General features: G+C 44.6%; 1 protein-coding gene across 1 annotated transcript in view; it reads right to left on the bottom strand.

Annotated features, from left to right (window-relative positions):
- Window positions 1-6920: 6920 nt before the first annotated feature.
- The window catches only part of ACOXL (acyl-CoA oxidase like), a 756489-nt gene continuing 746127 nt past the window's right edge, over window positions 6921-17282 (bottom strand). Inside the window, exon 19 of the mRNA XM_073557721.1 lies at window positions 6921-7378. Coding sequence (XP_073413822.1) covers window positions 7193-7378 — 186 coding nt within the window. The 3' untranslated portion in view covers window positions 6921-7192. The remainder of the gene's footprint in view (window positions 7379-17282) is intronic.

Below are 17282 nucleotides of genomic sequence, written 5' to 3'. Positions count from 1 at the left end.
CTGGAGGGAGCTCGTTTTCCCTTCCAAGTTTACATTGACCACAAGAATTTGTTGTACTTACAACTAAATTCTCGCCAGGCTAGATGGTCCCTGTTCTTCTCCCGGTTCCATTTCACCCTCCATTTTCACTCAGGGGAGAACAACCATGCCGATGCTCTCTCTCGCTCCGTAGTGTCATCTGAGGAGGAGGAGCCTTGGCTAATTGTCCCTTCTGAGAGCCTAAGAACTGTGGCCCTGTCTCGCTAGAGTCTGTACCCCCGGGCAAGACTTTTGTACCACCTAATTTGCGACCAGAGGATCTCTCTTGGGCTCACTCGTCCAGGGTAGGTGGACATTTTGGGACCAAGAGGACATCTAAGTTCCTGGCGGGGACGTACTGGTGGCCGCATATGGCCAGTGATGTTGGAGACTATATTCGGGTGTGTGTCTCCTGCGCCAAGAATTGGTCTCCTCGGCAACGGCGAGCTGGGATACTTTACCCCCTGCCGGTGGCTGACAGGCCCTGGGAAATGGTCGGGATGGACTTTGTGGTGGGTTTACCCAAGTCTTACCCAAGTCTCGTAGCTGCATCGTTATCTGGGTAGTCACCGACCATTTTTCCAAAATGGTGCACTTGGTGCCTCTTCTGCGAGTACCATCTGCACGGGCCTTGGCAGCGTTGTTCATTAAGCACGTTTTTCGCCTGATAAAATTGTCAGTGACCGGGATCCCCAGTTCACATCTCAGTTCTGGAGAGAGCTTTGTCGCCTACTCAGCATTGAGCTAAATCTCTCTTCAGCTTACCATCCCGAGAAGAACGGGTTGGTAGAGAGGGCCAACCAGACCATGGTCACATACCTGTGACATTTTATTTCGGCCAGGCAGAATGACTTGGCATCCTTGCTACTGTGGGCAGAATTTGTGCTGAACAATGCCGTAGCCAATTCTACTGGACAGACCCCATTCCTCCTTAACTACGGCTAGCATCCGCGTGTCCCTGTGCCCATGCCCGTGTCATCCACCGACTCTAGGGTGGCAGACTGGGCGGTGGAGGTCCTGGAACAGGTCTACCCTGTGGTTTATCATCTGGCCCTTCCTCCACGCAGAGCTATCACCGACACCTTTCGTGTGTCCCTCCTAAAACCCATTCACATGTCCCGGTTTTCCGAGTCATCTGCTGGGACATCGAGTTCGTCCACGTCCACGGACGATTATGAGGTGAATGCTATTGTGCGGTGCAAGGTGGTACGTGGCAAAAAGGGTCATGGTGCAAGGTGGATTGGAAGCGTCATGGCCCAGAGGAAAGGACCTGGGAACTTATTGAGCGAATTTGTGCTCAGCTCATTGCAGCTTTTGAGTGTAGCAAAGCCCAATGAGGGGGGGTAATGTTAGGCGTAGAGTTCCCACCACTGCACAGGGGGAATCTCAAGCCACGTCCTCTGCGGTCTCCCATTCTTTTTCAGCCACAGAAGTTCCTACTCAGCAGAGACGTCGGTCCCAGCATCTTGCTCAAGCTAATGCTATGCGTCTGGTTGCTGCGGCCGCCCCAGGTTCAGCTATAGCATCCAGCACTAGTCAGCGGCGAGCAGACACTCCTGGGACTAAGTCCTGCTTTTCTCCATCTGAGCATGCCCATGAGACGACCGCTCATTGGTGGTCGAAGGTCACATGCTCAGGTCCTCAAGCTGCTCGGATTGGGCCATCAGCAAGGAAATGGAAGGCTGCGGTTATAAAAGGATCACACGGCCATGCACTAGTATAGACCATGTGGAGTGAGTGTTGTATGCACGTATGAATGTCTCTGGTGAATGACTCATGAAACCACTACCCTGGGTACACATGTGTTGATCAGTTAGTGCCTAGGCTGATAGTGCAGGTATGAGGCAGTCAGGGCCTAGCATCAGCACCAAGTAGTGGCTTGCATGTACTGTGGCGTTCGCAGGTCCAACACTGCATGCTTAGTGGGTCTAGAGAGGCTCTTACCCCGCGTCCTTGGGGCAGAGTCTTGTGCCTAGTGCTGACTCAGCTGTGCCCTGTGACAGTCAACAGGGTTCGGCTTCTGTGTTCTGCGGTTCCGTGGCTCTGTGAAGCAACAGAACCTGTTGCTACTACACACTGGGTGGCGTTTAACCCACGTGTCCAATGCGATACCGCCATTTTGTGTCGGCCATTACTGAGCAGCAGTTAACATCTCTGCACGGTGGACCCCGGGCTGCGAACGCACTTTATTACCATCTTCATATTATTTGATGTGTTCCGCCAGCCCTAACAGAGTATAGCACAGTGGTAATGTGTGCATACTTATAAACAGAGAGCATAACGTTCAAATCCCAGAAATTAAACTTAATTTTTTTATTATTTTAAACCACAACAACTATGTGTGATGCAGATGCTTCACCCTTAGGCAATAGGTTATTTATTTTATTAGAAGTCAGTTGACAGAATCAGAATCACTTACCAAGGACAGTTGTCAGACAGAGGTATCAGAGTCAGGTATCAGACAGAGTATTTCTGATGTTTGACTTTGATATATGATCATGTCCTAAAATGGACACTGCACCGCTGAACAGAGGCCAGACGGAGTGCAGAGAAACTCTGCTACCTCACTATAGTAAATAGATCCCTTGGGGGTTTCATCTGTCACTCAGAGATTTAGATGGAAACCCAAAAGTAAGTGCTCATCGTAGAGCACCGGATAAATGTGATCCTAAATGTTATGTAAAATGTTCCCAGTAAAAACTTCCAACTCAATCTACAAAAAAAACAAGTCCTCACTCAGGTCTGTCATCTGTCAATGGAAATATAAGGGGCTTCCACGTTACTGGTAGCACAAAGGCTGTGGAAAACCTAAATGTCTCCTCTCCCCTTAAAAGAAAGTCAGCAAATTCTGCACTCCCAAATCCAGATGCCCCCCCTCCTCCAGAGCCCCAAAGTGTACCTAAACCACATTTAGGGCCCACGTTTGGCATTTCTATAGTGATGAGAGCCCGCCTAATTTATGGGTGCGTGTCTCCAGAAGCATGGGCTGGGCATAATGTACTGGTCACTTCAACATACTGGTCACTACAATGGCAGTTTGCAATTTTCACACATCCACTACTGCTTGTTTCTGGAAAATACCCATGGAGTAAAAACCATGACTACATCTGTAGATACATTCCTAAAGGGGTATAATATCCACTTGAGGGGGGATTATGCTTTTCTAGCTCTCAGGGGCTCTGTATATGGATGGAGTCCGCAAAGTATTCTAGGAAAATCTGCGTTCCAATAGGCAAATAGCGCTCTGTCCCTCCTGAGTCACAACATGTACTGTACAGCCATAAATAGGGTATTTCTATATTCAGCAGAAATTGTGGGACACATTTTGGTGCCATTTTTACTCATTTCCCAGTATGAAAATGTAACACACAATCTTGGTAGTAAAAATGAAAATTATTTTTTTTCTTTATTGCCCAATGGTATAAAATTCTGTGACCCACCTGTGATGTCAATATGATCACTGGACCCCTGGATGAATTAATAGAGATGTGTAGTTTGTAAAATGGGGTCACTTATAGGCGGTTCTGCTGTTCTGGCACTCAGGGGCTCTGCCAATGTGACATGGTACCCTCAAACCAGTGCAGCAAAATTTGCACTAGAATATGGAGCTACTTCCCTTCTGAACGTTGCACTGTACCTCAAAAGTAGTTTTCGACCACATATGGGATATTGGTGTGCTCAGGAGAAATTGCACAACAAATTTTGGGGTCTATTTTATCTTGTTACCCTTGTCAAAATGCAAAATTTGGGGCTAAAAAACATTTTTGCTTGAAAAATGTGATTTTTCTTCTATTTTCACGGCTCAACGTTATAAAACGTTATAAACATCTGTGAAGCACTTGTGGGTTTCAGGGTGCTCAATACACATCTAGATAAGTTTCCTGAGGGGTATAGTTTACAAAAATGGTCACTTGTGGGGGGGGTTTCCACTGTTTAGGCACATCAGGGGCTCTCCAAATGCTACTTGGCGTCCACTAATTATTCATGCAAATTTTACTTTCAAAAAGTCAAATGGCGCCCCTTCCGTTCCAAGCAATGCGCCTAAACAGTAGTTTTCTCCATATATTGGGTATCGGCGTACTCTGGAGAAATTGAACACCAAATTGTATGGTCCATTTTCACCAGTTGCCCTTGCAAAAGTAAAAAAAAATATGTCTAAGGCTGTGTGCCCACGTTGCGTTTTTTTAAGCGTTTCCGCAGCATTTGTGCTGGCTCAGACGCTGCAGAAACGCTTAAAAGATGCTTCAAATTAATTTGCATGCTTTTTTGGCTTTTTGTGCCAATGCATGCGTTTTTAACCGCTCAGGAATCGCTTAGCGGCTAAAAACGCAGCATGCTCATTAATTTCCGCATTGCTCCGTGTTTTTAGCCTTCCCCAATGTTCCCAGAAAACGCGTGTCAAAAAACGCATCAAAAACGCGCAGCTTTTTTGCACAAAACGCACAAGAATCGCGCGGAAAAAAGACACACGTTTTCTGGGAAGGGGATCAGTTTCCTGAGCGTTTAAAAACGCTAGCATGGGCACATAGCCTAAAGGAAAAATTTTGGGAAAATAAGTTAAATATTAATCTTTTGCTTCCACATTCCATTAACTACTGTGAAGTATCTGAAGGGTTAATAAACTTCTTGAATGTAGTTTTGAGTACCTTGAGGGGTGCAGTTTTTAGAATGGTGTCACTTGGATATTTTCGGTCATATAGGCCCCTCAAAGTCACTTCAACTGTGAGGTGGTCCCTAACAGAAAAGGTTTTGCAAATTTTGTTGTAAAAATGAGAAATTGCTGATCAACTTTTAACCATTACACCTTCCTCACCAAAAAAAGTTTCAAAAACTATGCTAATGTAAAGTAGACATGTGAGAAATATTATTTATTAACTATTTTGTGTAACATTGGGTAAATTTTCAACATTTCAAATAAATGTTACCACTATCATGAAGTACAATGTGTCACAAATAACAGACTCAGAATTAATGGAATCCATTGAAGCGTTCCAGAGTTATATATAACCTCAAAGTGACAGTGGTCAGAATTGAAAAAATTGGCCAAGTCAGGAAGGTGAAAACAGGTTTTGGGGTGAAGAGGTTAAATGTGGTGTACTCAATGTATTAAATCTTGATTTTTTTTGTCAACCAGTAAGTAGTGCTAGCAGGTCTGATGTGTCGGAGTCTGATGTTACATTGGTCTACTCCCCTATAATGTTCAAATTATTTCATCATAGAAGAACTGCAGTCCTGAAAATGAATGCAAAATAAAAAAAAAATATATATATATATATCTATATATATATAGATATATATATATAACTGAAAAAGGAACCTGTCTGTGGAAAACGCTATTTAGCAGCAGATAATTGGGTTAATCTGTAGGTAAATAGTGCTACAATGCTGCCAGGTCATTTTAGTCAATGTATTGCTACCAGGAGAAAATGAACTTATTTCCTCCTGGGAGCTGTTGATTTTTAGTCATGGGGGCATGCACGGAGTGGTTACAGTCCATTCTCACAGCACTGCTCACTATACTGTGAGAGGCAGCTGTAAGCACATCCCAACACTTTGATTGACAATTTGCTCTACCCAGATGTGCTACGAAGCCAGCTGTCAATCAAAGTGTCGGAGTGTTTCTAGCCACCACTAACAGTATAGTGATACTATGACTGGTGCTATGAGCGGTGACTGCAGCCACTCCGGGCACACTCCCATGACTGAAAACTGGTGGCTCTCAGGTGGAAATAAGTTCACTTTCTCCCAGCTGCCGCCGGCACTCGGGAGCGGAGCGTGCGGCTACATGTATTGCTATGCGGCCACACACTCTGCTCCTGAGTGCCGGCGGCAGTGCTGGGTATTAACATGCGAGACTTGGCTGTGTTTTTGCATGTGTGATCCTAGCCTAAGGCAGCCGGGTAATATTGTAAAGCTATTTTCCTGCAGATGAACTCTATATCTTCAGGTGACAAGCATTTTCCCAGGTGACAGGTTTCCTTTGTGCGCTGTGTCACGATCCATTTTTGGATCTGTGTCAGATCTGCATTCTCACATATAAACTTTTTTCCTTTCTGGCCATCGGGGGTTAATATCAGTTTTACCCCGCGGTGGCCGCTGGTGTAATTGCATTGCTAGGCAAGTTTGCTGATGCAGGTGGTGACCACTCCCACCTTCCTTTAAAAGGTCACCTGGTGCATTAACTGACTGTTGGTTATACAGGTCCTTTTGGAAACCAACCGTGCTGAAGACAGGAGCTTTCTGGTGCAGTGGTGCTCCAGCTGAATTCTGTGATCAGGTGCCTTACTCGGCTGTGCATTGCAGCAGAGAAAGCAAAGTGTTGTTTGTCTTACTTTGTCTGTTATATTTTCCCTTGGTGTTGTATTAGTGCAGCGGTGGGACCAGTGTCTGCACTTGCCAATTCCCTACTGAGGGATAGGTGTAGGGCAAGTGAGGGCTGTTATCCTGCTCGGCGACGGTTTGAAAGAAGCCATATAGGGACGTCAGGATAGACCAGGGCACAGCCTCAGGAGAGTTCAGGAGGTGTCCATTTCCCCGTTCCCTATCGCAGGGCCCACCATTGTAATTGTGTCCCCAGTGTTCCCTTGTTTGTTTGCTGTTTGGTGACCGACCCGATTGCTGGGTCGTGTCACACAGGGCCAGTCACTTCGTGACACCATGGTTGTCTAAACTTTGGAGACATAGAATGCATGTTTATAATGCTAAGAGCTAAATTCAGGCCGATTGCACAATGTTCTGTGCCATTACAGTGCCAAGTCTCTGGTGATCACTCTTATTATATGACAGCAATGCGCAGAATCACAGGAAATATACGTCCATTATATGTCCATGATTTTATGTGTTTGGACAATTTATGCATTTTTTTAAGTGAAATTTTCGATAAATGAGACACACACCAATGATTTTTCACACCAATGATTTTTCATTATTAATAGTTTATAATTAAAGGTATCTACTTTTAAATTACAAAAGTCCAGCAATTATAGTGGTCCAGCTTTTAAGTGCTTTTACCTCATTATTAACAATTTAAAGAGGATTGTGTCTTTATTATAAAGGCAATTTAATCATTTCCTGTGTTGGAGAACAAGAAAGCATCACATTTTCTGTAAGTCAGGTCACTTCATTTGTTTCTACTTCACTTGGCTGCTCTGTGTCAACATCCGGCAGGATCAGATTATAGCTTGGCACCGATTTTCCTTGGCACATTTTGGTCATCTTCTTTTGGCTGGGGGTAATAAGCCCACTGTGCCTTTGGGTTGGGAATGCCAGCGATAGGGGCTTGGATTGTGTCACGTGGTATGTTAAAAGCGGAAACAACCTTCAGGGCATCGTCTTTCACCAACCTGCACAGCTCCAGTAACTGTAAAACAAAATACAATTACATGTGAGACGTGATAAACTGGTATGGAGTCACAATGACTCACAGCTAGTGACGCTGCCTGTACTCTGAGCAAACACTACTGAAGACAAAGCCGGAACAGAAGGCTGGGCTGTACATTCAATCCTCGGCAGCTTCCATTATTTACTCTCCAGCAGATACACTAGTCAGTGAAATTCCAATGCAGAACAACCACAAAACTTCAATATCTCTAATATATCTGCTGAGCAAAAAACAAACTCTCACACTTGTGTTATGATGAAATGATGGTAGTGTGAACCTGGCCATACACCTTAGCTGTCAGCCGCATGGTGGGTTGGCCAACAGCTAGTCATCTTGATTCCCCCTCCCTCTACCCATACATCTGTATGGTCAGATCAGTGGTCTCAATGGAGAGAAGAGGAGAAGCTGCTGACTGTCTCTTCTGGCTTCAACTTATCACCCCTGGGAACAGAGAAATTGGCATTTTAAAACCTAATATTTCTAATCCTTCTTATCCTTGACATTTCTCAAAACCACCTTTAGATGATGTACGGTCACCTAAGACTGTGGGATACAATACTAATCATGGAGAGCTAGGTTTCATGTCAGCAAGTCAGCCTCTCATCAGTGGTTTTAGAAATAACATTAAATTTAGTTGTCACCTTATGTGGGGTCTCATACTGCATGTAGGGATCTGGGTGTAGTCTCTTATGGTATATGGGGCTGTGTGGAGGTTCATACTGTATATAGGGGCTATGTGGGGTCTCCAACTGCATGTATGTGGGCTTACTGTATATAGGGGGCTGTGTGGAGGTTCATAGGGCTTATAGAGGGTCTGTGTGTGTACTCATAGCATATAGGGGGCTGTGTGTAGACTCCTGGCATATAGGGGGGCTGTGGGTAGACTCCTGGCATATAGGGGGCTGTGTGTGGACTCATGGCATAGAGGGGAGCATAATTTATATTTAATTCTGCTTTCCAAGGTTTATAAAATACATCAATCCGTAAAAATTGGATGCCACTTTGATGGTCCATGAGGTATCCAATTTTTCACACACACCCATAGATTTGAATGGGTAGATTTCATCTGAGACTTGGATGAAAGTAGTGCATGCTACCATGTTTTCTCACAGTCTGACTGAGAAATATATCGCTCATCTGAACAGCCCTATTGAACACCATGGGTCAGTGTGCTGTCCGATTTATACGCTCGTCTGTTTGAGCCCCTAGACCAAGCTCTGCATATAAATCGTACTACTGCCTGAAGCTCGGGGACCATCCCCTAGGACTGCTTATACAAGGTGCCTTTACACATTCAGCTAACTCATCATTTCTTTCCAATTGTGCAATTTGAAAATCTGATTAAAATCTGTAAATCTGTCTCATTTACCAGAAAATTCATCTAATGTGCTTAAAATTCTGTTTTCAATGACAGTGGTTGATTCATGTCAACAGCATCTGGGAAATATCTTTGACAACTTCATTATAGGAAGAAGAGAGGTTTTATTTTATGACAAACACAACAGATGAGGAAGATGAGAGTATCTGTCCGTATAAATTCGCCAACTGAGGCCAATTTTATAATCTGTCAGATTAGTTTGCTTGGTCAGAAATCAGCGAGTAAACCCAACTTTAGTGAAGCTGAATACAGTCGCTGTGAAGGGTCAGACGATTAGGCCAGGATCACACATGCGAGAAACTCGGACGAGTCTCGCATCTTAATACCTGGCACTAGAAATACATGCAGCCGGACTCTCCACTCCCGAGTGCTGGCGGCAGTGTCGGGTATTAAGATGCAAGACAGATTCCAACCTTACATGAAAATCTGTACTGAGAAATGTCCATTTTAAAAACTTTGCTTATCAGAAACGGGTCACTCTAAAACTGATTCCTCGTCTGTAGCTTTTAAAAGGCAGAAAACATTTAATTACGTCTGTGGTCTACAACCCATGTATGAAGTGGCAGAAAATATGAATACTTTCCGAAATCAATATTTCTTTAGTTTAGAGATGAATGTATTCTGTCACCACAGATCTAAGAGCAATCACATGTAGTTCACAAATGACTAACTGCCAGTTCATAAAATCCACGAGAGGGATAGGCACCTTCTCCTGCTCAAAATATTGCAGCATTTCCTATCGATCATAATATATTATACAGTCATGTAAATCCCTTACAAACAAAGGCCCGGGAACACGTGTGGGTGGACAGTACTGGTGGCACAGTTTACGTCCATATACACACAAGACATGTACAGCTGGGATCAGACCTAAATAACAACTAATGTTAAGAGTTTCAGATAATATTGAGGATAGAGGAAAAAGGGATAATTCCTGTTCAAGTGCATAATGTCAGGAATCAGTAACTCATTCTCTGTCCATGCTCTTGGAGTGGGATATTTTTTATTATATAGCCAGATTAGTGTTAAAATCCATTTTCTCCATAAAAAGTGGTGACATATTAATAGGATACGCTGTCATTTCCTGATCCGTAGAGGACTGGCTGCTTAATTAACCTGTGAGATTACTAGCTATTTATTAAAGCTTATGTTTTAGGTAATCTTATCTGTGTACAAATTGTAATCTTTCTCTTTTTGATCTTATCAGTTGTCTCCTATTGTTAGCTAATGAGTCCTAACACTTTAATAGCAAAATCCTCTTTAAATTGATCAGTTACGGTAATTAGGGTAAAAAAGAAACATGAACAATACGTCTGTCTAAGTATAAATATAAGAAAATGTGAATCGTTTTTTTCTTTTTTATATAAATAAATCTTTTTTTTATTTTCTCTGGGAACAGTCAATTTTCAGAAAGGAACAGCTTTTACAGTGTGACCTTCGTGGGTGAATTTCCTGTAAATAATGACTGCTTACCCATGTATAAATTATGTACATCATACAGAAACCCACCCCAGCAATTGTACAGAGCGCAGGAGTAAAAGGACAGTTAAAAAGCTGAAAAAAGTTGCACTGCTGCTAGATAATACCAGATAAATGGTACAGTACACACAGGTGTAACTGGAGTCTTTTGGGCCCCAATGCAAAATTTGGACCTGGACTCCCACCAGTATGTTGTCCACATGTACAGGCCCCTGTAGCTTTCTAAGATCATATAGAAACAGACGGCAAGTGTTTGGTCCCCAATTAAAAAAAGTTCAAATATATGTATCTCATAGAAAACACATCAATAAGATCATTTTTCATGAATTACAATTACCGCTAAAAACACATTATTAGAAGGGTTGTGACAAGTAAGGAATCTTAACAAAAATAATATTACAAGTTTTGCCTGCCCTTTAACTGCTGTTTGTTGACTTGTCCTGCAGTAAAGCCGTGTGTGTCGTATATTTGAAAATGACCACCGACCTTCGCGGTCTCCTCCTGTACCTGCACCATTTCTCAGCTAGTGCTGGAGTAGCAACAGGTATTTTGTGACTTTATTGCTTTGCAGTTATGCTATAAATATCTTCGACAGTCCCTTTGACCAATATGATTTTAAAGGGCTCACGTGAGATAAAAAAATAATAAACAACCAAGCACCACACGGCCATGGACTGTGTGGAGTTTTACAACTCAGCTCTATTTACTTGAAAAAAGTGATGCGATTTCTGGAAGAAAGCAGGGATATTTTTCTAATCTCTTCTAACTATTTAAAGGGAACCTGTCAGCAGTTTTGGCTGATATAAGATGCGGCCGTTCAGGGCTTATCTGCAGAATTCTATAATGCTGTAGATAAGCCCCTGATCCGACCTGAAAGATAAGAATAATAGGTTTTATTATACTCACCCGGGGTGGGCAGTCCGCTGCGGTCCATTCCAATGGGTGTCGCAGGTCTGGCGCCTCCCATCTTCTTGCAATGCCGCCCTCCTGTTGCTTCATCACTCCCCGGTATCGCGCTTCTGCACAGGCGCACTTATCTGCCCTGTTGAGGGTAGACCAAAGTACTGCAGTGCACAGTCGGAAAAGGTAAGAGACGCCTAGCAGAGGCTCAACAGGGCAGAAAAATACGCCAGCGCAGGAGCACAATGCCAGGAAGCGATGAAGAAGCAAGAGGGCGGCATCGCAAGAAGATGGGAGGTGCCAGACCCGGACCTGCGACACCTATCGGACCGGACCACAGCGTCACCCCCCCGGTCGAGTATAATAAAACTTAATTTTCTTATCTTTCAGGTCGGACCGGGATCTTATCTACAGCATTATAGAATGCTGAAGATAAGACCTGAAAGGCAGTGGGCGTCTCTTATTGCGGCCCAAACTGCTGACCCTTTAAAGGCATTATATAAATGATTTTGACCCCTTCATGCCATGGCCATTTTCTGTTTTTTTTTTCGTTTTCGCTTTTTCCTCCCCTTCGCCAAAAGCCATAACTTTTTTATATTTCCGTCAATATGGCCATATGACGGTTTGTTTTTTGTGGGACAACTTGTAATTTTGAATGGCACCATTGTGCTGAAAAAAGAGCATGGACAGCACTTCCAAAAATCATACATTGATCTAATGCCGCTAAGCAAAATATATACAGTATTTTTCTGATTATAAGATGCACTTTTTATCCCCCAAATATGGGGGGAAAATAGAGGTGCGTCTTATAATGCGGATATACTTTACCAGTACCGTTGCTGTAGGCCGTAGGCTGGGATGAGGGGGTGTCCGGCAGAGCTGCAGGTGCCCGGCGGTGCCGCAGGGGCTCTGGCGACATTTTGTGAAAGGCCAGAGCCCCCGCAGTTCCATTGTTTCCTATGTGGTGGACGTCAGGAAAATGGCCGTCGGGGCGGCGCATGCGCAGATGGAGATCTCGGCACTAAGATCTCAGGAGATGAGATCTTAGCGTGCTCACCCACGTGCACATTTCACCCTGATTCTTCAGGGGGCATGGGGGGCCAAAGAAGCAGGGCGAAATGTGAGCGTTGGAGCAGAGGGACGGAACTCAGACAAGACCATCTGCACACTACCAAGGATCCAGGTAAAGGACCATTGTGTCCCCTATTGATGATCTGATTTAACTTTGTTTTACAAGCGGTTTGAATCACATACTAGTAGGAATATCAGCACAATTGCCCCTGTTACCTTAATTTATTATGAGGCATACCTTACCCTTGTAATGATTGTTTGCAAATGGCTGACACACACAAGTGCCTGATAAACTATGCTGTTTTGGCAAGTGACAATACACAATGTCATGATGGTTTTCAGCCATTGCAAACTCATTTAAAGAATCTCTAAAAGGACGGCATTAATTGGCATTTATAGATCAGATGGTTCAGTATTAAGTTATTATACATATATATCTATTAATTAATTTATTCTGATGATATCCGTTCTTAACTTACTTTATGATTCCTGAATAGATGCACTTTAGATGTACTTTTCATTGAGCACTTCAGCACTTTAAGGGTATGTTTCCACGGTCAGGATTTGCTGCGGATTGGAAGCTGCGTACAGCCACAGTGTCCAATCCATAACGTCCAGATGTTACAGCAGGGGTCCCCAACCTTTCTTACCTTGAGAGCCACATTCCGCTATGAAAGTTGGACGAGAGCCACATTGCAGATAAAGACATAGTCAAAGCCAATTTACTAGTAGAAAACAAGAAACAACTGGAAACTAGCATGTAGTAGAACTTCAACAGTGCAATGAAACTTTAGAATGTCCAACTTAATAGTTTCACATCCAATGCTCTTGCATCACACGTCATACGCTAGTAGTCTGACCATAGCTAAATATTTTGTACAGACGTAATGTTGCTCCATTCTTACATATAGCCCTTGACATGTTCCATCCATCTACCCATACCTTCATTTGAAATGTACAGTTACCACGCTAGCTTACTGTACATCTAGCAACTGCAAAGGCACTGATGGAAGATTTGTGAAACCCTTTCATCGCATGTAAATTTACTAGACATGCAGGAAGCTAGCAGGATAATTGTGCTTTTCAAATGAAGGTATGGATGGATTAAGAAGGAGTCAAATCGGCCATATATAGGATGGGTGCAACATTTTGATAGTAGAAAAGGCTTAGCTAAGAATGGGCTGTAGATTTTATTTTTATTATACATTATGAAGAAACCAGAGTATATCTTAATTGCCCAGACGGCTATGTTTTTGCAGGCCTGGAGGAATTGACTTTTTGTCTGTATATTTGACTTGGGGATTTAAGTGTGGATTCAGGTGGGTCAATAAGACAGACTTGCATATCATTTAACATACTATGCAAGTCTGTAATAGTGACTTGTACATAGTGTGTTTATTGTGAGCTGATATGCTAATTGTGTATTGTATTCTATAACCAGTTTGTTGACTGTAGATAGGGAAAGGCTGTGAGGGTGTACTGAAGGACACTGGGTAATTCTAAAATAGCTTACCTGCCTCAGGTATAAAAAGACCCTGAGACAGAGAGACGGGGTCTCATCTCATCACACAGAGAGCTACCAGTCTGCACAACACTCAATGGACGAGAGAGAATACCGCAGCCAATTCGTCATGGCACCATCACGAGGGACATGGATCTATGATTCTAAGGGAAACAACCTAGGAGTGATCGGCTTCGGTTGGAAGGACACAGAACTGATCCAGTGACCATCTCTGAACCATGGATATGGTTGGAGAAAGCCAGGTTTTGGGACCCGCTGGTCGCATGGTTCCATGGAGATGGTCGAATAAGCCAGGTGGTGACTCTAGTGTCAACTGGCTTTGGACCTTGTATGGACAGTATGGACTGTCACCTCCCTACGCTTGTTGTTATCTCTTCTCTGTGTGTATATCACAGGTGGAATAGCGACCCTGGGAGCTCTGACGTAACATCTACCGTTATCCAGGTGAGTCAGTGGAAGGGTTAGGCCCTGTAATGTGCACCATGTTGGGGGTAATTGCTGGGCTTGTTCTGTTTGCTATTGGGTGTTGTGGTTCAATAAAGTATTGCCACACTATTTTACTCCAACCCTGTGTTGTCTGTGTAGTATGTTGCCCACGGGGAGATAGAGCGGGCATTCAGTGGTATGAGCCCTGGTCCATGCAGTCTTTCTAAAGGCAGCCAGGCCAGCGGACAAGAGCACCCACTGACCCTGTTTCTCCACACATTAAATGGGGAAAAGGGGGGTGATTTGATATTTAAAGAGCTTATAAAAGCAGTACTTGTCAAATAACCAAAGACTGCACCATGCAAATTCAACATCACAGCATAGTGTCAGTTGTTTTTGACAAGCACGTGGATGATTTACCTCAGACTGATGATCTGTGTGGAAAATAAACTGAGCAGAAAATAAGCTAAGCAGATTAATATATATAATTGTAGGACAAAATCCAGGATACTTAGTCACTCATTTAAAAAGAACCTGTCACCCCCCCAGGGACTATTAAGGTAAAAGAGCCACATTCAGCAGCACTAAGGCTGCATTCTGTGAAGGTAGCTGTTATGTTTTTTTACCCCTATTACAGCAGAAAAAATGACTTTTAGAAATTGCTCGCCATGCCTGTATTGAGTCAGGGAGGTATGTCTTCTCCCCGACTCAAGCGCCTCGCATCCATCATGCCCCTCTGGCCACCGGGCGCTGCCTCCTCTGTCTCCCCGCGTCAACGGCGCCTGCGCTGTAAATCATTTTTCGGGCATGCGCCGTGCGCCCTCCCCATGGAACTTACATCCACTGATGTACGGAGATCGCGCCTGCGTGGAGTGGAGGACCCAGATCCCGTTATGATGTATTCACACTGCGGGGCTGGGAATCTGGCACCTGCGCAGTGAGGATCTCTGCGCCTGTCCCCATCTCCCTCGGACATATTACAGGCGCAGAGATCCGCACTAGACAGGCAACAGATTCATCCCCGCAGGACGGAGATGGGGACAGTGTTGTGAATTCTCTCTCTGGCTTCCCTCTGGTGATTACTGAAGATAGTGGAGCTGGTCAGAGTGAGAGTTCTCTTTCTGGGCTCCCTCTGGTGGTTACTGGAGGTAGTGGAGCTGATCTGATTAACAGAGGCTTGCCACCTGATAATAAGGATGATTGGAGATCTGGGGTTTCTGATTGGGATTTAAGACAGCTGACTCCCTCTATCCCTGCTGGTGATTTTCTTCCTGTGCCTCCTGAGGTCTGATGTCTCCTGCTCTTTCCCTGCATGTTCAGCTAAGTGGTTCATTTGCTATTCTGTTTGCATTTGACCTGGTTTTGTTTATCTCTGCTTTGTGCGGGTCAGCTAGATCCAGCTGGGGCTGTGCTGAATCACCGCCCATATGTTACTGCATGTGCCAGTTTGTTTTGTCCCCTTTTATATTGGTTTCTTTTTGCTTTGCTTTCAGAATATACCAGAGTGCTGATATAGTAGGGGCGAAGTCGTGCGACCTTCAGTGTTTTTGTGCATCAGACGTGTTGGACTTTTTGCAGGGTTTTTTGCGTGATTGCAGACAGTGTCTTTCCTTTCCTGTCCTGTCTAATCAATGTGGGCCCCATCACTTGCTCAGTCTATTTTTCTGCCTGCGTTTGTGTTTTCATCGTGTCTCACCGACAATATATGTTTGGGGGCTATCTATTCCTTTGGGGTCTGCTCCGGGGCAGTTTAGATTTCCCCTTTCTTGCTTTAGGCTTAGTTAGCTCTCCGGCTGTGCCGAGGTGTCTAGGATCATCGTAGGTACGCTCCACGGCTACTGCTTAGTTACCAACCTCTCTGGTTTTCTGTGCCTTAGCCTGGGCCTGCTATCCTCCTCGGTGACCCATTCATAACAGGACAGATTCCCAGCCCCGCAGTGTGAATAATTCATAACACACTGCGGGGCGGGATCTGGGGCCTCCGCAACATGCAGGCGCGAACTCCGTACATCAGTGGATGTAAGTTCCAGGACAGTGTGCACGGCGCATGCCCGAAAAATGATTGCACAGCGCAGGCACCGGTGATATGAGGAGACACAGAGGAGGCGGCGCCAGGTGGACTGAGGGGGATGATGGATGGCTGCGAGGCGCTTTAGTCAGGGGGCGAAAACATACATCCCTGACTCAATACAGGTATGGTGCGCAATTTATAAAAGTCAACATTTCTGCGTTACTAGGGATAAAAAAACATAAGAGCCACCTTCACAGAATGCAGCCTTAGTGCTGCAGAAGGTGGCTTTTACCTTAATAGACCCTGAGGGGGTGACAGGTTCCCTTTAAAACGCTTGTGTGGACACTTAAATAAACCTATGATAAGTAATTTACTTCAATGATCCTGGTCCACCACTTTCTCTGTCCTTCACCAGTATCAGTGACAGCAATCAGTTACTGCATTCATGCCTGCGCAGTGGCGTGGGTCACTGTGCTCTATAGAAGCCTCAGTAACCAAAGTCTTGAGATTTGTGAAGTCTCACGAGACTTTGTGCGACTTCAATAGAGCACAGTGACCCGCGCCACTGCGCAGGCGTGAATGCAGTCGTTGATTGACATACATACACAGGAGGGGCGGCATATTACAGGCAGTGGGGCGGCTCCCTGGAGATTTCTTTCCTGTGACCGTCGGCGAGCCACATATCAGGAGCAGGTGGCAGGGAGGAAATTACAGGCGGTGGGGCGGGTATTACAGACGGCAGGGTGGGTATTACAGACGGTGGGGCGGCTCCCTGGGGATTTCTTTCCTGTGACTGTTGGCGAGCCACGTCAGGAGCAGGCGAGCCACATGTAGCTCACGAGCTACGGGTTGGGGATCCCTGTGTTACAGCATAGTGGAGGGGATTATATGAAATCCCATTTCCACTATGCGTGTTAGGACGCCTCCGGCATCCCTGCGTATACACACATACGGCGCATCTTTCTAGACCGCAGCATGTCTTTTTATCTTGCGGAGACACACTGTCTCCGCAAAATAAATAGCACTGCTCTATGAATAGGATGCAGTGATACCGCAAATGTTCAATGAACACATGCGGAATCACAGCGCGTACAAC

This window comes from Dendrobates tinctorius, unplaced genomic scaffold, assembly GCF_039654945.1.
Source record: "Dendrobates tinctorius isolate UK_male_01 unplaced genomic scaffold, ASM3965494v1 ptg000250l, whole genome shotgun sequence".
Classification (NCBI taxonomy): Eukaryota; Metazoa; Chordata; class Amphibia; order Anura; family Dendrobatidae; genus Dendrobates; species Dendrobates tinctorius.
This window is presented reverse-complemented; position numbering and strand designations above follow the sequence as displayed.